Genomic DNA, 24,414 nt, shown 5'->3' with positions numbered 1-24,414 from the left:
GTCGCTCAAGGTCGTTCATAAATTATAGTCTCACCGAAAAGTTTTTTCCACCAGTTATTATGACGAAGTCAATTACTGATCAACCTTAATGTAAATGACATTTCCATGAATTTTAAGACCTTAAAGTAGGTAACTGAATCTTCACTTTAATAACTGAATATGCTGACGCTTATCTTATGAACTATGATTATTATTAGTCAAACCTTATAGAAAGGTGAATGTGCCCACCAATGAAAAACTAATACAATAGAACAATTGTTCTTTAAAGACCATTAGAATTTAGTTGATTGATATTACTTTTAATAGCATCTTCCTCAAAATCTTTGCAAATCTTTATTGTGTTCAAATGGATCATAACTAAATTTAATATGAAATCTAGTATCTTTTTAGTTAGATAAACAAAACATGCTACGTACCATTTGCTCAGTGAAATCTACATTTTATCAATAATAAAGTCATTAAACTTATTGAGTACTACAAATGGTACATCTTCAAATTTAATCCATTTTTACTGAAATAATTATTAGTTAGTGGCTTTAATAAAGTGTTAGTAAACTGTAAAATAAAAACTATTTAATTGATATACTTAAATCTACTAGTCTACTAGGGTTCATAGCATATATGTGGTTGCTTAACAGGATTGAACTGTGCTGTTCAGGTCGTATAAAAGAGTGGATAATGTCTGGTTTTTCTGAAAACCAATGTAAACTAACCCTTTTGGAGGGTGCATTTGTAATTGTGAATAATTATACAATTCTAATGTACTAATAATTTTACTTTTAGGTGAATCTATAACGGACATGAATGTTTATAGTGTTATTTAAATGGTTACCTGTCAGTGCATAAAACCACTGCCAGGGAAATCCTAATCACTGCCCTCTCGCACCGCCTGTGTTGTTTATGAGATTGAAAGAACGAAAAGCGAATGTTCGGCGCTTTAACCGGATTGGTGGATATTGTGCATCTACTTGGGGGAATTGGAAAAGCCTGATCCCAAACCAATGGTGCATGAACCAATTTTTGGTCACCGGCTAACATAAAACTGCATCTCGTAACGTTGCTCTTCTGCCTTGTGGATCTACCCTTAGGTCGAAGGCTCCGGGTATGGCTCCATAAGAAAACCACCTGTTTCGATTTGGGCACCTGGGCAGTATCTCAGCCCTCATACATTCCGAATGATTTATGTGGCGCATATCTATTTGGTGCCCCCTTGTACTAATGTTTATGTGTTTAAATAAAGAAAATATCAATGGTTATGACCACGAGTCAGTTGAACCTAGACCACCATGGCAAACCTGGAAACACTGGACGGCCGTCTAGTCCTATTGCGGGACTCCTCAGCAGTGCGCACCCATGACCCCGCCCCCTGCGAGGTTCGAACCCATGACCTACTGGTTTCACGCGCTAGCACTTAACCACTAGACCACTGAGCCGGCATTCAACGGTGTTAATGTCTAACTTCAACTAATCCACGAAATTGAGCGACACATCCACCATTGTCTTCAGTGAGTTACTATCTCACAACAGACCTGGTTGAACTCCACTGGTCACTACTTCTCACTAGAACTCCAGGATATACCTCTTGAAGCCAGTCACTAGTGAGCATATATTGATTAATATCAGATGGGTTTTGTGGATATTATAGTAATTTCAATGGTTAAGATCATGATTCAGTTGAAGCTAGACCAAAATATCAGTGCATAAATTTAGGGCAAATATTTGTTTTAAATATCAGCGTTTGGGATTACGATATTATGTAATTTTTTTAAATACTTGTGTTTCAGCATGTGGTTCACCTAAAAAAATAATTTACACTTGTCCTAATAATAAAACAGTAAAAAGTTATATTTATGAGAAACGAGTTAACGGTAAATGTGAAAAGTTTCCATTAAAGCGAAAACATACTAAAAATTGTATTATACGTTATGTATGGAAATTAGCTAAATCAAAAATTATTAGAAAGAAACGATCCATTCAATTACATACTTCAAGTAAGCAGTTAATAATTATCATTACTTTATTGAAATTTTATTTTAATAAATAGAATAACACAGAGTTTTTTTCACTAAAGTACTTCAACATTACGCTTACACTATCAGTCTGTCATCATAGATAAATAAGGAGGAAATATAAAATTAGGTGATTGTACTTTCAAGAGGGAAATGAATTTGCTAGTGTTTGTTTGATTAAATGTAGCCGTAGATTTTACCAAATCAACTATTATATTTTGATAATTCATCAATAGACTTCAATTTAATGAATTAAATAGGGGAATTATTTTAGTCACCAAGTTAAAAATAATCGAAATAGTTACTTTAATTAAGTCATATGTGATACAAGCGAAACATAGTAGAGTCACGTCAAATAGTGTGAATTAGTAGTAACCATGGCCAAATTAACTATCATTTGATCTACACTTTTCCCAGTTGATATGACCACTTTTAAAATACAGTAACGCTGAATTTGTAGGTGATGTTTACGAGAGTCTGGGATTATCTGGAAAATTACTGAAGTTAGAAAGCACTAGGTATCTGCTTTAATCTCAGTTAAAAGTCATTATCATGAATCACAAAAAAGGATTAGATCATGGGCCGAGTACCAGTTCGTTCTAACCGGTATGTCGAAATCCAATGAATCAAGGTTTCTGACATCAGCGATCTGATGACACTATGTTTTCAATACTCGAAACAGTTAACAAGCATCTTATTTAGAGAGTTCCATGAACAATATCAATGCTAGTTTTAAAATCCATAATACCAAAGCATGAAATTGATTCTGTTGTTAATAATAATTTCTGAAATAAACAAACAAACTCAACAATGGTAAATCTTATTGCTATCTAGAGAAGATCACTAGTTTTCTATGGAGAGAGGAATTAGCACAGATGAATCTGTTGTTCGGTTAGTTTGCTTAAGCATATTTTTAATTAAACGCACACATACAACACTTCAGAACGTCATAACACAATCCATTATCTTTACATCAAGGTGGTTCAAAATGTGGTCCCAATCAACATTACGTACCAGAGCGTAATCCATGTCCAGAAACATGTGAAGGGAAATTTTTCGGAGTGGAATCAAGATGTAGTCATCTCACGTCTGGTCCTGGGTGTGAATGCCTTCCCGGTTTCATGAGAGACGGTATTTTATGTGTGCCTCCAAGTCAATGTGGCTGTTTAGAATCTGGTAAGATTTTACTGATTATTTATCTTGCGAACAATTAGTGAGACTTTTAAAACCAATAATTGATGTATGATCCAATACTGGTTAAAATTGGTAGTTACAAACCCAATTTTATCAAACAGTTTAACCAACTAGTTTGATAGAGACTGTACAAACATAAACTTATGACTATGTACTTTTTAAACAGGTCTCAAAAATATACATAAAAAGATTGGAAAGTAAATGAATAGTTCTTTAGGTTATTTGAATAAAATTAATATGAACGAATATATACCCAAACTTCGTGAGTTGAATAGTAAGGCTATCAAAGATGAATATACCAGAATACGTTTTAATCATATCGGTTTTAAGTAGGCTAAACAATTCCTATGTATTTAAGTTATTTGTAACAGATTCGCTAATCAAGCCTCTTGATAATATGTGATTTGAAGCTAATCTTTTAAAACAATTCCACTTGTTAAGAAGCATATTGTTTAAGTCTTCAGACTTTCACTCAGTATTTAGTAAGTCACTTTGTCTTGAGAAGAGTTTGATCAAAAAGATGGACTACAAAGGAACTGATGTATTGTATAGTGAATGAGCTTGGTTGAGGTGTGAATAAAAATGCATTATGAATTTGAAACAGAGGTATTATGGTTTATTAAGTTTGTGAAGTTCCGATCATATCTGCTGTTAATTTCCATGAAATTTAATATAACCATCTCATTTTGTAATTAATGAACTAAATGTGTTTGAAAGAAACCAGTGACTGGCCCATATGATGTCAGAATATGAAACCAATCAGTATGATAAAATATAGTGTATTCCGACGGCTTAGGTTTGAATTTAGTATTCTGATCTCTTTCTTAATGACACAATTCAAGCAACTTTTCATGTGTTCAAATGACAATAATCATTATATTGCATCCATGTTAACCCATTATTCCTTTTATAAAATCGAATTGTCCTTTCAGTGTGTATTGATCGTGTATCTACTGAAAAATGTAAACTATGGAGATCTGAAGGTCGATGTCACAAAGACAAGGCTATTATGCAACGATTTTGTAGGGCAACATGTCAACGCTGTGAGCGACCATGTGAAGATCAAATAGCGACGTCACAATGTGAATTAATCAAGAGACGTGGTGAATGTAGTTTAGATTTCTACAAATCAATGTGTATGCTAACTTGCTCACAACAAAATTGCAGTAAGTAATCTTATTTAAATATCTACCTTTATTTGATACAATCATGTTTCTAGTGAGATAGTGATAGAACATTAGATTTCATGATAGCCTAAATTCGTTACCAGTAATATTGATGGAACCATTTTTCTCCATGAACTTCGACGTCACAATTGAGCAAAACTGATTAGGTTCTCTAGTATCTAAAATATTGTCAAGTTCTTACTGTTGATCGAACCTGTAAAATATCAGTAAAACTGTAGAATATTTTCAAGTAAATTAGACTAAGAACCACATTGTAATTTGCTCAACAGAAGTCTCTCGACAGTAAAGATTTGACAACCTGACCTTTATTACTACTAAATGATTCATAATAAGAAATTCATTGTTCAACAGCCTACATTTAATGTTTTAATACTTTCTCTGGTTCCTTCATAATAACAAATTCTTCGTTGAAATATAAATACCATCAATCAGAACAAACCTACTACTAGCTCACGTCTAAGTATATTTTTAATTCGATAGTCTATTTATCATGGCACCTTTAACATTATTTTTCATTTGTTTGTTTATTATAGGATGCCCTAAATGTCATGTAGAAAGTGGATCTTGTCACCCAATCACCAAAAATATTGAATTACGCCATATATGTTATCAGCTTCAAAGTAACGGTAGTTGTAATCCACTCATCACAAGGAGATATCGACCGTGTGGAGGTTAGTCTTTTCTTAGTGAATAGAATGTTATTATATATGAAAAAATAAGTCAGTGACGTCGCGTCAGTAGTTTATTCTTGAAGCTGCTTAAAGAACTATGGATACTGACTTGTAAATAAATGTTTATTTTTAGTATTATACATCAAAAACCCTAAAATATTTATAACATTTTACTGTTAATTGGCTAGAAAATTTCTGGTGTGTGCTTAAGTAAAACAGAAACACAATAAACTCACACAATGAGAATGATTTACGAATTAATAGGCAGATTAATCGAGGTCGTTTGTAAGCACCCATAGTATAAATGAAATCTATGAATTACGGTAGAGATAGAAATTGGATAAAATCTAAAGAGATATAGTACTGTGGTGTATCAAGCCACAATAAAATATCTATCCACTACTCCTCAGTGTTTCCAGTGGTTCCTTTCTTGTTGTCGAATCATACACTGTTTCCACAAATTATCATGGTAGATATTGGAAAGTTATCATAATACAATCAAAATAATTATTCTAGTAAACACAATGCCAATTAAAACAATAGGAAGAAAGATTTAGTTGTTGTTCTTGTACAATGGTTATGAATACTGTCCATTAATCGTTTCCAATGATTCGGGCATATAAATGATAAATTTTTGTTCAAGACATAGAAACATTTTATACTTTACTTACATAGTAAATATTTGTTGCCATTATTAAGGATTTCCACCAGCTCTATTCACGTTTGAACTGGGACTCTTATTCAAATTCCAAGTGTCTTATTCTAAGCTCTGTTAGTAAAATAATCTTTATCAGGTGTTTCATATATGGGACAGTGTATATTTAAAAAAATACACACTAGCCTCCAGATATCAAAAATGAGCTCTGAATGACTTATAATATCTTTCAGAAATCATTATTCTTTTTATTGGTATTTGAATAATAGAATAAGTTAATCGTAAAACAGATTCATAGATCATATAATCTAATTTACTTCTTTTCTATTTAATAGACTGCCCCGCAAGACTTTCAAGGATTCCAGGAAAATGCAACTATTGCAAAGGATTTCGTAAGGTATATTTACGCACATATTTTCGAGAGGAGGTCGGTTTTAAAAGGTGTTTGATGGTTGAACGTTCACATGAAGAGAAATGCTGTAAGTACTCAGATTACATTTTCTATGAAAACCTTTCAAGTGTTCTATACTTCAAAGTTTAATTTGTTTATATTTAAAATAAAATAAACGGGGTTGCAAATTAAATCATAACAAGCAGTATTTTTTATGTTGGTAGACTTGATAGAACGAGCAATATATTTTCTAGTAAATAAATCTAAATTTTAACAATCAACTTTTATTTAACCGATAATTTTCAACTAGAAATAGGAGTTTGACTAGGTGATATTTATAATTTACAGAATAATATCTTTTAAGATAGTAATCTTGGCTAGGTAGATCGATTAGAATTCGCCTTATGTGAAGATCATCGTGTTTGTATACAGTTCAAAAGATTCATGTTATGGTATAATTGAAGTGTAAAGATGGATGCTTACTGATGATATTAACTGATTTATCAACTATACTGTATAATGATGGTAATTGTTAAACACCTACTAATGTATTTTGGCTCAGTAACTGATAGTATGTTTATCACATGATTTGGAAATTTTGGTCATGATAATGTGTACTACTACTACTGGTAGTAGTAGTAGTGATATTTTTAGTAGTGTGGATTTATAGAGCTCCGAAGCCTCAAACCAAATAAAAATATTTTTCTGGGATTGTTTGTTTTCTGGTAGTGTGGTGTGTGCTACTTATATTGATATAGGTAGTATATTATGTGAGTCAGGAATGTAATGTCCGGCAGCAGAAGATGAGGGAAGATCAAGAAAGCAAGAGCAGAAATTGAATGCAATTTGTATGAAAAGGCAAAGACAATGAAATCTGAGACATTTTGGAACAATTGGTGGACATTTTGCAAATTAACGATTTGATATATGGTTCTTAGATTTTATTAAGATGCTATGTAATTTTGCGTTAGGTACATCTAATTGTCCCTACCCGTGTTCTTGTTCACTACAGTAGTACTACCAAATTACCGTGTTAAGAACCGCTACTACTACTTACAAGTAGGAGACTAACAGTGTCCACATAAACACAAGTGTAACTTCCCTAAATGTGTACACTTAGTTGTTTAGAAGCAGTCAATGAAATAAATAATTATTTTTTTAATCCATAATATACAGCATGCGACCGGATAAATTTAGCACTTAAAACATGTCAAGCTAATAAAATTCCAGTACTTAAGACCATGGTTCGAGTAAAAACATCATGTGATAAATGTATCTACAAAAAAATTAATATTCTTGGAAAACCTATTGGTAAGTCTTAACAGTGTTTACAAAATAATGCCACTTTTACAAATTTCATTATAAAAGTTCATTGATTATGATATGACTGAAATGAAATTAGTTACGATTTATTTCCAATTAGTAAATAATGATCAATATAGGGTTGTGGAGATTACTGAGTTTAGATTGATATCATAAATGGATAAATGTTAGACCACCACTGAAAACCTGGAATCACTGGACGGCTGTTTCGTCCTAGTATGAGATTCTTCAGCAGTGCTCATCCACGATCCCACTCATTGGTCTAGAGTTTAAGCGTTCGTGCGCAAGACCGGAGGTCCTGAGCTCGAGTCCTCCGTGTGGGAAAGTGGATGCGCACTTCTGAGGAGTCCCATGCTGGAATGAAACGGTTGTCCAGTGCTCTCATTTATTCAGTGGTGCTCTAACATTGATCCATTCATGACATCAATCTAAATTAGTGGATATTCAAGATTTGTTTGTAATTACAGAATGTTGGTGACAGGATCTTGATCATATGATGCATTCGTTAGAATATATTCCTACTTGTCGAAGTAAAATATTTTAAACTATGAACAAGTGTTTCAGTTGCTTTTATAAATAGTTAAGGGTGGAATTATTTTTGTCAGTCACTCTCGGCTGTCCATCCGTCCACATGTATCACTGATGATTGAATAGTTTATCAAAATATAAGTACAATTAACGTAAAATGAGCTTTTATTTTGCATTCTCATATACCTGTGTCTTTGCATCATCAATCAGTCTGTTTATCACTGTCTGTCTACTTAGTTTTACAGATTAAAATAGAATACTTCAAAGATGTATTTTACTTAAGGGAAAATGTTTAATATTTGGTCATTTTATACCAATATCTATTTCACTGTGTTATCTTAAGAAACGTCATCATTGAGATACTAGATCATATTGCCTGTAAACATGAGAAGTACTTTTTTACTGATCAGTGTAATAGAAATGCATTACTACTATTCTTCACATTCTTCTTCTTATTATTATTATTATTATTATTGTTATTATTATTATTATTATTATTATTATTATTATTAATATTGGTATTATGTTAAGCTAAAAAATGTAGCCTATGGTTGGTAATAGACCCGAAATACTGCAATAACACACCTATCAGTGATTACTATGAAGGCGGAGAGTTCTTGTTGGAATGTATGTTTAAATTGAAATGAACAATGTGGCTGAGTAATGACTAAACAGCTAACTGGATAATTGATATGGTGCTCATAATGAAGAGATATCCAGAGATGTAAACAGCAAAATGACTCATGAAATATTTGGTCTAAAAATTACCATGTTTCAATATTATTTAAAATATAAAAAATAATAAGATATGGGTTTTGTAGATCATTTACTAACCTATGAAATTAATACCTGATTATCAGGTTTACTTACCAAACTTTATATTTCTGAACATGATCTAATAATCAAGAGTCAAATCCCTTCTGTAATTATTCTCTAAACAATTTTACAATGATACTGTCTTTTATTTTGAAGCCTATAATATGACTTATAAAATTTTATAGTTACTAGATAAATATAAAATATGATTTCAACTTTATTTTTTAATTTTAATAAATAAGAATGCAAAAGACCGCGGATAGAACGCGGTCAGTGTAAACAAACATATCCAGGACAAATTGGTCTTACTAGGAAAGTGATTTATGCCAAAGAGGTTGCTAAGAATTGTAAATGTCGGTTAGTTTCTCATGAAGAGACAGAGATATGTGGTAAGTTGTTTTGAATATTTAGTTTTGTGAAAAATAACTCGTACATTATTAAATAATTGGAAATCTTGTAGAATATTCGAGAAAATATAAGTAGTCTCCAGATTGGAAAACAATAAGAACGGCCAGTAAAGACAAATTGCCTAAATTTACCACATCCATGTGTATTTATCGATTCAACTGCTCCTGTGGAGTCAGTTATATAGGGCTTACAATTAAGCAAGTTCGTCATCGCATAACAGAGCACCATCCGTCGTGGTTGAACAAAGGACAGGTAAGAGTGATTAAGAGTTCTATTCTCGCTCACTTGGTTGACACAGGTCATCAAGTTGAACTGAATAAAGCTTTTAAGGTTATCTACCACATTCCATCAGACTTGCCACATGGTTTACGAGTGCGTCTTTTGCACATTGCTAAAGCCATTGCAATCCATGCTCACAAACCTAACCTTTGCATACAAAAGAAGTTTGTACAACCACTTTCGTTACCTTGGCCATCGGTATAGGGGCGTTTGTAACAGAACACTGATAAACTATTTTCGTACTTCTTCCATTTCTTTTTCTTGAACTTTATGTTTTACTTATTTTCAACATTCAGCTATTGATTCTTACATAACTACTATTCTACTGACCATTCATCAGAATATTCTGTTCCTTCTCTTTTTCATATATTACGTAACGTAGCAAATTCTTGATTTTCGAATAATTACTCTGATTATTATTAAACCTCTTTCTTCCTATTACTCTATGTTAATTTATAATCGAAATGTCATCATGTAATTATTATGTAACTTATCCACTCGACGAGTATTATTTCATCATTGTAAATCATATATATATATATATATATATATATATATATATATATATATATATATATATATATATATATTAGTGTACAGCCAGGATGAAAAACTAATTGAAAAGAAATTTCTTCGCTTGATTCGTTACTTCTTTATTTACCAAATGTCAAAATGGGGATTTTCACTATATTGAAAAAAATAAATGTTCGGTGTAACATTGTTGTGAACAAGAACATAAACGGAGGGACAATCAATCGTATTTAAGTAGAAAATTACGAAATGTCTTGGTAAAATATGACAAATATACATTGAATACTTCATTTGCAAATTTCCATCATTTCTTTTCAATTTGATTTTCTTAGCGTTCTGCTGTCAGGGTTTCCACTTCCGAATGGTGTTACATGCTACTTATGTCCGTCGACATAAATAGCATACACCTAAACATCATTCTGTGTGTTCTTTTAACTCATGTAATTTTGTGGTGAAAATGGTGTTTAAAATATATCAAATATCACTAGAACCATCTAATTTATCATTATTTTCAATAGTTCAGTTTGATTATTATCAGTCGCAGTTTGAAATAAGACATGAATTACTTCGAATTTCAATAAGACACTGATAAATATCAGAAGACGTTAGTATTAATTATTTTGTAACAAACATTTCTTGTTAATCAATTACACTACTTTTATCCTGTAAAACTAGGGTATTTCATGTAATCAAGTTAGGTGTGAAGCTGATAGGAGACATTGGTGGAAGTAATGGTACGAACAATCGGCTATTATTATAAGACTATCGATCAGGATGTTTAGTGGCTAGACAGCTACAGGGGTTGACTGCATATTAGTTCTCAGCTAGCTTTCAACCACTGAAAGTTTTGGTTATCTATCATTTGGGAAGCTAGTGAAAATGTATTATTTTATATCACGGACTGAGTTTAGTTAAGGGACTAATGGAAACCAGGAAGTTCCAAACATTCGACTTTTTTTGTTATATGACATTGGAGTTCACCCATCAACCTCCAAAATTCCGAGTCGTAGACTTTCAAACGCGAACAATCTCCAGAAATCTCATATACCAATGTCCAAATGTTGTTTCACTAGGTTTCTGGTCTATCCTACTTTTAATAATATAGGTAGATAGAAGATTATTCAGTCTACCTAAGATGCACACCAGACAACCAGAGCAATCATTTATTTAGGTACATGAAATGCTCGCACAATGTGGGAGACTGGGAGAGTCTTCCAAATTGCTGCAGAAGTGAGGAGATACAACTTAGAGGTGCTTGGGATCAGTGAAACTCATTGGACGCAAGTTGGACAACAACGACTAGCTTCAGGGGAGCTTCTGTTATACTCCGGCCATGATGAAGAAAATGCCCCACATACACAAGGAGTTGCATTGATGCTGTCCAATCAAGCACAAAATGCACTTATAGGATGAGAATCTCATGGACCAAGGATCATCAAAGCCTCCTTCAAAACAAAGAAAGAGGGCATTTCAATGAACATCATCCAATGCTATGCGCTTACCAACGACTACAATGAAGACGCTAGAGATCAATTCTACGATAGGCTGCAGTCAATCGTCGAGAAGTGCCCAACAAAGGACCTGACCATTCTGATGGAAGATTTAAATGCCAACGTTGGAATGGACAACGCCGAACATGAAGACATCATGGGACGACACGGACTGGGAGAAAGGAAAGAAAATGGTGAGAGATTTGCAAACCTATATGCCTTCAATAAACTGGTCATGAGTGGCACTATATTCCCACATAAACGCATTCACAAAACCACATGGACCTCACCGGATCACACCACGCAAACCAAATCGACCATATCTGGATCAACAAAAAGTTCAGGAGGACGATGGAGAACGTGAGAACCAAGATAGGAGCTGATATAGCATCAGATCATCACTTGCTGTTCGTCAAGATGAAATTGAAACTCAAGATGCACTGGACAACGGAGCGGACAATATCACAAAAGTTCAATACGGCCTTTCTTCAGGATATTGACAAACTCAACAAATTCAAGATAGTCCTCAGCAATAAGTTCCAGGCCTTTCATGATCTACTCAATGGAGAAGGAACTACTGTGGAGAGCAACTGGAAGGGGATCAAAGAGGCAATCACTTCAACATGTCATGAGGTCCTGAGTCAAAAAAAGCACCATCACAAGGAATGGATCACTGTTGATACACCGGATAAGATTCAAGAAAGGAGGAACAAGAAAGCAGCAATCAATACCAGCCGAACAAAAGCAGAAAAAGCCAAGACAAAAGCTGAATACACAGAAGTAAACAAACAAGTGAAGAGGAGCATCAGAACTGACAAACGTAAATATGTGGAAGATTCAGCAATGACGGCGGAAAAGGCTTCAAGAGAGGGAAACATGAAAGAACTGTATGACATAACAAAGGAACGCTCTGGAAATCACCGTAAACCGGAGCGACCAGTGAAAAGCAAGGAAGGCAAGGTAATCACCAACATTGAAGAACAACAAAACAGGTGGGCAGAACACTTCAAAGAACTCCTGAATCGACCAGCTCCACTGAACCCACCCAACATCGAAGCAGCACCCACGGAACTCCCAATCGATGTTGGCCCACCAACAATTGAAGAAATCAGCATGGCCATCAGACAAATCAAGAGTGGCAAAGCAGCAGCACCAGACAACATTCCAGCAGAGGCACTGAAAGCAGATGTAGCGGTAACTGCAAGGATACTCCATATTCTCTTCAATAAGGTTTGGGATGAGGAACGAGTATCAAGAGACTGGAAAGAAAAACTTCTGATCAAAATACCAAAGAAAGGCGATCTCAGCAAGTGTGATAACTACAGAGGCATCACTCTTTTCTTAATAACGGAAATTGTCTTCAGCAGGGTGTTGTTAAACAAAATGAAGAACGCCGTAGACTCCCAACTTCGAGGTCACCAGGCTGGATTTCGTAAGAATCGATCGTGTAAAAACCAAATCGCAATACCATGGATCATTGTAGAACAACCAGTTAAATGAAATTCACCACTCCACATCAACTTCATTGACTGCGAGAAAGCATTTGGTAGAGTGGACAAGACAACACTATCAAGGCTTCTTCGATACTGCGGTGTGCCTTAGAAGATAGTCAACATCATACGGAATTCCTATGATGGATTAAACTGCGAAATCGTGAGTGGAGGACAGCTCACAGATTCGTTTGAAGTAAAGACCGGTGTCAGGCGAGGTTGCTTACTCTCATCCTTTCTCTTTCTCCTGGTGATCGACTGGATCATGAAGACGTCAACGTCCGAAGGGAAGTATGGGATAAAGTGGACAGCTAGGATATAGCTGGACGATTCAGACTTCACATATGATCTGGCTCTTCTATCGCACACGCAACAACAAATGCAGGAGAAGACGACCGGTGTAGAAGCAGCCTCAACAGCAGTAGGTCTCAATATACACAAAGGGAAAAGCAAGATTCTTCGATTCAACACAGCATGTACCAATCCAACCACAACTGACGGAGAAGATTTGGAAGATGTAAAAACACTTACATATCTGTGCAGCATCATCGGTGAACACGGTGAATCTGATGCAGATGTGAAGGCGCGGATAGGAACAGCAAGAATAGCATATTTACAACTGAAGAACATCTGGAACTTAAAACAATTGTCTATCAACACCAAGGTCAGGATTTTCAATACAAATATCAAGGCAGTTCTCCTGTGTGGGGTGGAAACCTGGAGGACTACGAAAGCCATCATCCAGAAGATACAGGAGTTTATTAACAGTTGTCTACGCAAAATACTTCGGATCCGTTGGCCGGACGCTATTAGCAACAACCTACTGTGGGAGAGTACAAACCAGGTCCCAGCCGAAGAAGAAATCGGGAAGAAGCGCTGGAAGTGGATAGGACACTTATTGAGGAAAGCACCCAACTGTGTCACAAGACAAGCCCTCACATGGGATCTTCAAGGTCAAAGGAAAAGAAGAAGACCAAAGAACACATTATGCCGTGAAATGGAGATAGATATGAGAAAAATGAACAAGAATTGGATGGAATTAGAAAAGAAGGCCCAGGACAGAGAAGGTTGGAGAATGCTGATCGGCAGCCTATGCTCCATTAGGAGTAACAGGCCTAAGATGCACACGACGGAATGTTAAGTTTCTTATCTTTACTTCTGGAAAATGGGGTTAATAAATGTGTTGTCATTATGATCATTGTTATCTTGTGTATTAGCTCTATGTTGTTGGTCATATCAGCATGTATTTCATTGATTTAAGTTTCGTAAGTTTTACGATTCGGCCTGTGTAATTTAATGAACTTAGATCCCTGTATTTTAAGGTGGCCACATTATGTCGCAATGTAAATCAATACATCTTGAATTTTCTTATCAAAATGATGGTTTATAATATTAACTATTGAATTTCAAAGTTTATGCAAATGAATAAGGTTCTTTTTCTTCATTTTTAAAGGCTGCCCTAAAACTAAACGTTCTAATCCTTTCTGTATGACCGATAGAAATCAGTTGGCCATAAAAATCACTTACTATAAACCGAATAGAACTCATTGTCTAGAATTCTCAAATATTAGTTGGATTCCCAAATTTCCTTGCCCATCAGCTGACCAGTCTTCAATAACTAAAAATCAGGGTCGATTTCATTGTAATCCTGAGACGTGTGAACGTATCTGGATTGGTCGAACATGGATACGTGAACATTGTAAATGTAGACAAGTAGATGTAAATCATCCAGCTGGGAAATGCTGTAAGTATAAAATGTTTGAATAGATATACCCTTGAATATTAATTAACTAAGTATCCAGTTATTCAACATATGGAGTAACTGTCTTCCTTTTAATGAAATTTATGAATGAAATCTTGATGTTTATAATCCAGGGTTGAAACTACATATACTTGTTTTATTAAACAGGTATTATGGTTGAATATAGAAAAGTCTACGGAAATATTTTAGTTTATTATTACTTACAAAAAGAAATTTGAGAAAAATGATTATCTGTTAATCTTCCAAAGTTCAAGGTTATGCTTACTTTCCTTATGAGAACCAATTCAAAAGGGTAGTCTGTATGTAATTTTTCATTACTTTAGTTTTTGGTGTACTGACGATAATAAACTCATTTGTATTCTATGTTTTTTGAGCCACAGATGGTCGTTATTTTCAGTTAAATAACCACTTACTTCACTGATCGTTTCCGGTATGTTACGACTTTCGCATAGTTTCAAACTTATGGTAAAATATTTAAATTTAAACGATGAAAGCACTTAATACTGAATTATTGGAACTAAGTTACAGAAAATAACAAAAGTATGCGTATCATCCATGAAATCCACCTATAGTTTTGAAAAACGTTTGTTAATTCTGAATTTGAAACCAGAATCTTCTATTAGTTATGTTAAAGATAACGTCGCTAAATAAATTAGACCAGAATATTTGAATTCCCGGTAAGATTTGTTATCTAGTAGTAGGCATTTCAAGCTATAAAGTGTTCAATCGATAGTATTGAAAGCTTACCGGATTTTAAAGTCGTTGGTACAACTTTTTATGAGTCATCAAAATCATAATGTACCTAGTTATTTAAATTCACCAGTGATACTAATAAGGCATACTAATAACTTAGTGCCTGTCTCTGTGTTAGGTCTTTAGCCACACGGAATGTTTAGCTAAAGACTTGGTTCAAACATATACCACTTTGGTTAAACGTTGAGCGCATTTATAACAAACCTACTGATATATCACTACTAAAGACACCTATGAAAACATTATTAATTTCAAGCTAAATTTGCATGAGTTAAGCTACACGGTATCATCACGTTATATATTAATAGGATACATAGCACACACTTATTTTTGATCTAAACTTACTTTTAAGTTACCATTTAACTAAATGCTGGTACATCCAGTTGATGTGTTCCAAATAGGACGAATCACGCATCCTGGATTCCACTGCTAACCACTATCTATCTTTGTTTATAATGTTTGTGAATTAAGGCAATATATACAGTATGCACATATGCCGATTAGAGACTAGTCAATTGCAGTCCTAATCATCAATGGGAAGTTTCAGGAAAACAATACTTAGTGAATTCATCATTTAAATGTATCAAACTTAAATCATACCCTATTTGTAATCAGATACTGATTGACTGACTGTAACAAAACTATTTACATTTAAATGTTTCTGAACATCAACAAGTGATTATCGTTTTTAATAGTGGACGCTTTTAGCAATATCCAACTAGATTTATTCATTTTTTTTCATGGCTTAGGTTGTCCCAAATCCGAAAGCAGTCAATCTGATTGCCAAAATGGATTATCTGAAATAGTTAATGTTACTTACAGTCTTGTAAATGGTGATTGTAAACGTCATGTCTTACGATCAGTAATACGTTGTTGTAAGTCTTTCTTTTTTACATTATTTTCATTTTAGATACATTTTCATTGCTTTAAACAAATGTTATTCCAATGTAGTTCAGAATTACTTTAATCAATTTATAATTTCTAATTATATAAATTTAATAGTTGAATTCATGAGTCAATTGAAGCTAGACCATCATGAAAAACTTGGAAGCATTGGATGTCCATTTCGTCCTAGTATGGGACTTCTCATGAATTCAACTATTAAATCACTATATTATCCATAAAAATCTCTCTCCCATTCTATATATATATATATATATATATATATATATATTGGTGCTAATGACATGAAATTACCTGAATTATTCATCAACATATCAAGTTCATGTAATTTGTTTGTTTTTACTAAAAAACAAATAATAGATAGAATACTTCAATGAAGTTTCGGAAATGTTTGTTTTTAGTTGTATAGTTGTTCAGGCATCACTTAATTATCGTTCACCAATACATTGATATTTTTAAAATTAGAATTATTAACAATTACTTTAAATGTTCAGTGATCTCGAGTACTGTAATAGTTGAGCTCGAAGGTGTATATTATTGTTAAGTTCATGTAAATCAATGTTATAGTTTCTAATAAATATCTAAACTTTATGGATCATTATATGAAGTTCAGATCATATACAGGTAGATACTTTATGTGCCATTTAATTAAAAAAATCTGGTTAAGATGAAGTAAGGCGAAGGTATCATCTATTTCCAGGTTAATGACTCAAAGTATTAATTTTCACTTGATTTATAATTTATAAATGAATGATTTAAAATACTCATTAGTAATGATGAAAGATCGTCATATTGTACAGCATATGAAGTAAGATAGCTGAATTCCTTCCGATAATTTCTGAGTATGTTCAGAACTTCTATGAATACTCTGATGAGAGTTAAGTATATTGAAAATAAGAGAAACTGGTGTATTATACATAATTATCCTAGGATATTACATAATATTTGATGAATCCCTACAGACATAATTTATTTTTAATAAAAGTGCGTCCATATTCAACGTGACTAATATTTGGTAAGCACTTGTGGGAAAGTTAACAAGATTGATATACGAAGAAACTACATAAGTCCAGACTCATTGAAGTTTACTTAAATATGTTCATATCCCTTGATTTCAATGCTTTAGATGAGAAATCTATATTTTAGTCATACTCCAAAGTTATTGAGTGTTTTCTACTACCTGCTCTTTAGTTACGTAACTGACTTGATTTGCCTATATTGAGACTTATTCAATTTAACTGATATGCTTCAAATTACTAACATTATCCATGATCACCGGTTACAGAATATGGTTACTATAAGTTGACTTAGTGGTCGAATGATGTGCTCTTAGGGAGAAGTGAAGACCCTGCGTTCGACCCATTGTAAATCAATGAAGGTGGACTACTGAATCGAATCAAGTTATCGCTGATAGTTATTCATGAGTTTTTAAACGATGCTACTTGGAAATGAAAGTTATTTTCATTTCATACAATCAACTCGATATACCACTAGCTTATGCCCATGTATTACCAAATTATTATTGATATACATATAGTAAAAAAAATAGTAAAAATGTCTGGGTATTTGTAATAAAATGTAAGTGTTTATTTTTTGTCTATATTTCTCTTTTCTTTTCTCGTAGCATGTCCAAATTCTAAGAATTTTGTCAAATGTGATTCAGAAAATGGTATAAAATTATTTGGAACCGTAAAGTATAAAATACAAAAGGACGGAACATGTCAAAAAGTAGAATTGATAGAATTACATAAAATAAGTAAGCAAATGTATATGAGAATCTATTTAATCACTATAAAATGTATTATACACAGTTGATTTAAGTAACCATCAGCTAGTAACTTTTTAGTTGTTTATCCAATGCTGAGTACACTATTACTGTTTACCGATTGTATTTCAAACAAAACGAAACTAAATTCATCATTACTTAGATGAAAATAGTTCATGTAGAATATCCACTTTGAAGATAGCTTTCATGATGGAATAACTTCATGTAGAGAAATACTAGTAAAAATAGAACAGCAGATAGCTATTTTACTGTGGTTTAAGATTTCACGATAATACACAGTCTATCTGTGAGAATTAAAATGAATTTACCATAAAACTTATCAGTGGACGAATTAAGAAACCGTTTGCTTTACTTGATATGATGTGTTAATATGTCAGTACGAACACAAATATTTTAAGCTATATTAGAAATATTTAGCTACAATGACGGAATTTAAGAGGAAGAGTGTAAATGGTAAATGATCTCATTCACTTACCTTCATTTATTTAAAAACCGAAAGATAAAGATAAATAATAACAAGATACTTTTTTTGGCTTAGGTTTTACATTAAAATCAAGAAGGTTTTAATTAACTTAAAGTTCTGTGGTAAATTTAATTTTAAACATGTCTCCAGCTTTTGAAACAGTTGCATTTGTTATCACATTCAATGATGTTCTTTTCTTAATTTAACTATTCAAACTTCAAACCATTGCCAGTAGACATAAATTTTGATTAAGACTGTGACGACGGACCACCGGTGAACTCGAGGAAGCTGTAAGAGGCTCAGAAGGAGCCGAAGACGTCCCATCCAATCATCTTTCGGAAGAACGTTCTAGAATTCCAACGTGTAGCTTCCCGATTGGATAATGCTAATAACCCCCTGTATGCGGATTGGAAGACTGTAATGATGATTTCGTTCTCACTAAGAACTATAAATACCTGACAATTTTGTACTATGATTGACACTGTTTGGAATAATATTCCTTTCATTAGTCTTCTGTCTTCTTATTGCGACTTGGAAGGGTTTTGGTGTTCTAGTGCTCTGTTATACGCGGTAGTATCAAGAAAAATCAACTTTTCAAGATATAACAAAGACAAGTTATCGAATCTGTTGAAGAATCAAACCGTTAGTAATGTATTCTATTCGACTGTCAATAAAAGAAAGCAGAGCTTAAGAGGTGTATAAAAAGAAATAAAGTGATGAAGAGAATGAATTCCCTGGAATTATTAATGGTCAGTTAGGCACTTGAGAATATTTTGAAAACAGGAGTTTAATTTCTTTACTCTCAGAGACACCAGAGTATTTAGAGGCTGACTAGGGAGACCCATCAACGAATTTATGGTTTATTTGTATTTATAAAATATTTTTCTAGCTTTCAGGTGGATGAAAAATGTACAGCTGTTTACTCTTTGTTATTACTAACCAACTAATTAGGTTATTCAATCATAATACAAACTAATAAAACTATGAAAATTAACGGGGTATCCAATAAATGATCAGAAATAAATGTATGTAGCAACTATTTATCACTCCTAGAATCAGGCTTGTTTGAGATTACATAAAATATATTTCTACAATTCATAAAGTTAAACTACAATTTAATTAACCACAAATCATCCTGTGTTTTTCGTAAATTTTCATTTTACTAAATCGTAGATTGTATGAACGAACATATCAGAAGAATTTCCGAATGTAATGTTCAAATTACGGAGGATAATCGCATGTATCGTCAGTTGTTAGTGGCACAGTCAAGTATTAAAGAATGTGCATGTATTACACCTAAGCCTAAAGTTTACTTGGAAGCTTGTAATTGTCCTGAAGCCCAAACTGACGTTGTGAAACAGATACAACAATGTCCATCTTGGTGTTTTAATGCAACACCAGAGATGTGTGACCGAAGATGTCAGAATATTTTCATATGGCAAAAGCTTGTTTACGATTTTGAAAATCGTGGACATTGTAAAGTAGAAATATTACAAAAAATTACCAAACCATGTTGTAAGTCTGTTTTATTGTGATTCATTAGACAGTAAATATGAAGTTGTTAAGGTGTACGAATGTTTATTATGTATGTGCAAAACCAGTGCAATAACTTTACACCGAGGATTAATTATCACATACAATCTCCAGCCTAAGAAGCCAGATGCCTTAAGGCAAGTTACTACTACTGAAAATAAAATAAATTTCATCGGAACACGAAACGTTGAAGACTGAGATATATAGCCAAAGACGACCAAGAGGAAATGAGGTTTAAATATCAAAAAACAGCAAATGACTGTAACATGATTAATAATAACTAGCGATGATGATATCGTTCTTCTGAACGATGAAAGCTCCACGACCAAACCGTCTAGCTCAGAGAACAAAACTCCATCAAAATTAGTAATAACCTTTAACATAACTTACCTATTATGAATAATTGTTTGTATCAATAATCTGTCAGTCAAATACTCAAATTTATATTTGGCTTTCTAGGTTGTAAACATTCAAAAGAAATCCGACGATTATGTAGTGAAGATGGCAAAACGTTGATAACTGAAACCGAAGAAAGTATTTGGAAAAATGAACTATGTATTAAGAAAGTAAAACGAATTCACCAACCTATTCAGTGTAAAATTGGACTACTAAAACAAACACTGATAAATTCACAAAAACATGGTAAACGATATATGCAGTCAGTATACGGATATCGACAACATTGTCAATGTAAAATACGTGTCGAAGAAAAGTTGTGTAATCAATGTAAGTAACTGTAGCCTTCAAATAGTAGGTCAAATAAGATTAGTAATTCATACTATCATTTATTTGAATTACATTTTTAAAAGTGTAATTCATTCTCACGTGTATGAATAACGATAAGTATCATGAATCGATGTTTATAAAGTCTCCTGTGATAGAGCTGCTACTCACGATTGTTATTTATCTTTTTTCTATCTTCTGTATTATTCGTTTCTAATTAATAATCCCAATCACTGAAATTATCAGTAGAAAACTTTGACTAAACTGCTGTACGGTCTAGATTTTTAATGAACATTGAATAGTTTACTATCAAAATAAGAAATATTTATAAATAACAGAGGAAAATGATATTATAACCAATTCTGTGATTATCTTAGTGTTTTCATGTACTTGCTTGTGTAAGTATTGTAATAAGGTGAATGGTTACGTTCTGAGAAGAAAACCTGTCCTGAAAAAGCGTCTGCGCGCGAAATCCACGTGTTTAAGTCTCGAAAGCAGGATCGTGGATGTGCACTGTCGAGGAGTCCCATACTAGGACGAGACGACCGTCCAGTGATTTCAGGTTTTCAATTGTGGTCTAGCTTAAGTCCACCTCATGAATAAATATTTCTTAAAGTTTAGATAAATCCGAAAAAGAAATGTTTTTGTTTTTGCATTAAAGAACTTCGTTGTTTTCGTATAGTTAGAAATTTGAAATATATCTAGAAATTTGTTTTAGAATATACAAATTAGTTAAACAAATCACTGAACAGTACAATTCTTTAATTCATCTTGTGAAAATGTCTTAAAGAAGTTTTTAAAATTAAAATAAATGAAATTCTTTAGTGAGAAATATATGATATAACAATCAGTAGATTAAGTTCAATACACACATTTGAATTAATAGGAAACAATTGTCGTTCAATTAATGAAATGAATGCAATGGATCATCAGAAAAAACTCTAAGTTTGGATTTCAAAGTGACTTTCATCACAAAAACTGAAATTAGTTAGAAAATTAGACAAAACTAAAACATAGTTTAATACAATACTAATTGACAACAATTCATTTGTTCACATCAGTTTGTTATGAACATTATTTTACACTAAAAATTAATACTCTAGGATGTAAATACATCCTGCCGACGAGTCCCAAATAGGACGAAACGCGCGTCAAACTAGATTCCACTGCTAGTCGCCATCTATCTTTGTTTATAAAGCTTGTGACTTGAGGCTATATCGATGCACTCCGCACAGGATGCACATATACCATTGAGAAACGGATCAATTGCAGTCCTAAACAACAATGGGAAGATACAAGCAAACATTACCAAGTGAATTTAAAGTACTTTAGATGTTTGATCAAACCGTTTTTAGTTTATCTGGCTAATTGAAGATTGTCTACTTAGTCAGTGATATCATTGATGATTTAGACCAATTTTCAAGTCATACAATGGCTTTTGAAGTTTGGTAATAGCTATGAACTTATATAATTTACAGACGGTATCTGGGTCTACTAATTGAACCTCGAACAGTTAAGTCAACCATTTATAAAAAGTTTTATGTTCAACGGTACTAATATTGTCAACTCACTGTTGTGTTTTTATTAATTCTTGATTTCATTTCATTATTTTATTGGTAATATTAATAGCATGTCCAGAACCGGTTTATGAAGTGGAATGTGATCCAGGATCACGTGAATTACTGCATAAAAAACAGATTACGTCAGCGTTGCTTGTAATTGTCAAGCAAGGATATATAAACGAAGAACAAAAAGTTTGTAAGTTAGTATTTGAAATTGAAGTAATTCTTGCCTTCTTTTCTAAGTACCATTATTTGTCTAAAAATCAGTCATTCAAGAAAGTAGAAGAAAAAAGAATCATTTCAGTTTCAACTAAATTCAAGATAATTTTACGACTTGTCAATACATTTTAAGAATATCAAACATTGAAAAGTTTTCTTATCGCTTCACTAAAATGGTCATAATTTAATCTGTTTTTTTTTTTTGGAACCAATTAGTATTCACTAGTTTACAGTGATTATTTACATTAAGTCTGTAATGACTTCCCATTTAAACTAATGGAATTCACAACATAGTTACATCATTACAAGAAAATAAAAAAATATTTACCACTGACTTGAATACAGTAGGCTTATAATTATACCATTTAGCAATATGATTTATCTATGAAATAAAAATTATAAATATTGGTTCAATTGAAGCCTTCCATACCACTATAAATAGTCAAATTGTATAGAACATCAGGTATATTTGATAAACTGATATACTGTGTTTATATCAATGTAACTGTAGTTTTATCAGTTAAAATTTTAAAGAACGGTACTGTACGACATACAGTGAATTATGAGATAGATAAGATATTGTCGAAAATACTTTTTTTAACTTGAAGGATTAAAAACAAATTTTCTACAGTTATAATACTATACTTATATGTTAGTGACTTTTCAGCTACCTTCATGAAATCATATTTTTATGTCAATTTCAAGTGTGACAGATACAAGGACTTCTAAATATCTGAAGTCATTGAACAGTCTAAGAGTTATTACATAATGATATAAAATATCAGTTTCAGAAGGTAAAAAATTCAAGCACTTTTAATAGATGGTATATTACTGTAATAATTCTAATCACAGATTTTCTCAGACATAAACTGGGTTAATTACAGTACAGTAGTTGTTATTTTTACAAACTATCTAAATAGATCAGTTGATGTTTAAAAAAATCTAATAAGATTGTATTAGTTACCTGAATTATTTATCACAACTAACACAATGTATATAATATATTGGTTGCAAGCCACCAACACTGATTATCACTGCCTGTTTACCAAACTGTATCACTTATTTTCTGTTTACAATGGTAGCGATGAATAACCAAAAATACTATGATATATTGCGTAATACTTAATGAACTTGTAACCTATGAAGATGTGAATGTGTATATTTCATGTTATTTTTCCAGTTTTTAAATAATATTTATAGTTAAGTTCCTTTTATGAAGTTACTTAACAAGAAATTTTGTGTCATGGATTAGTTTTACCGAGACAACCATAAATTGACAGAGTCTGTAAATCGGAAACATGAAATGTGAGTTGACAGTGATCTAATGATGAAATGTTCACCATGGAATCTAGAATATCCCAAGCTCGACTCACGGTTAAATCATGAACGTTCAATGTTACATAGCCCCAATAAACACTGGTTTTGAAAAGTTTTTCAGATAGTCAGGATTTTTATATAAAAGCGACTCCACAAAAGAGGGTACTGTTTATTATATTTCTAATTTTCCTATTTCAAAAGTTTGCCCACAGTATACCACTTTAGTTTCATCACATTGCTCACCAATAACAAATATGGAGACAAGCACCTATAAAAACTAGTTTCAAGAGGGATGTGGAATGTGGAGAGTATTGCGAGTTAAGACAAGACGTTGTGGTAAGTGTGTGTATATATGTCATTGTTGTTATTGAACAATTCATTTCATTTGATTTTATCCTCATAATTTCCAGTTAACTCTTTC

The 24,414-nt window shown here is 32.7% G+C and overlaps 1 protein-coding gene across 1 annotated transcript; it reads left to right on the top strand.

The window, feature by feature from the left end:
* Positions 1-1,738: 1,738 nt before the first annotated feature.
* MS3_00011001 (uncharacterized protein) lies at positions 1,739-22,808 on the top strand (the record flags this gene model as incomplete). The annotated part of the gene is made up of 13 exons (XM_051219408.1): positions 1,739-1,991; positions 2,988-3,185; positions 4,136-4,369; positions 4,924-5,061; positions 6,052-6,195; positions 7,284-7,418; positions 9,017-9,163; positions 14,426-14,716; positions 16,237-16,362; positions 18,015-18,146; positions 19,813-20,154; positions 20,632-20,898; positions 22,525-22,808. Coding segments are annotated over 13 exons (2,691 nt in total), but the record flags the coding sequence as incomplete, so codon positions are not given.
* Positions 22,809-24,414: the final 1,606 nt, after the last annotated feature.

The sequence above is a fragment of the Schistosoma haematobium genome (genome assembly GCF_000699445.3).
Source record: "Schistosoma haematobium chromosome Unknown HiC_scaffold_520, whole genome shotgun sequence".
Taxonomy (NCBI): domain Eukaryota; kingdom Metazoa; phylum Platyhelminthes; class Trematoda; order Strigeidida; family Schistosomatidae; genus Schistosoma; species Schistosoma haematobium.
The sequence above is the reverse complement of the archived record's forward strand: the minus strand, read 5'-3'. Positions and strand labels throughout refer to the sequence as shown.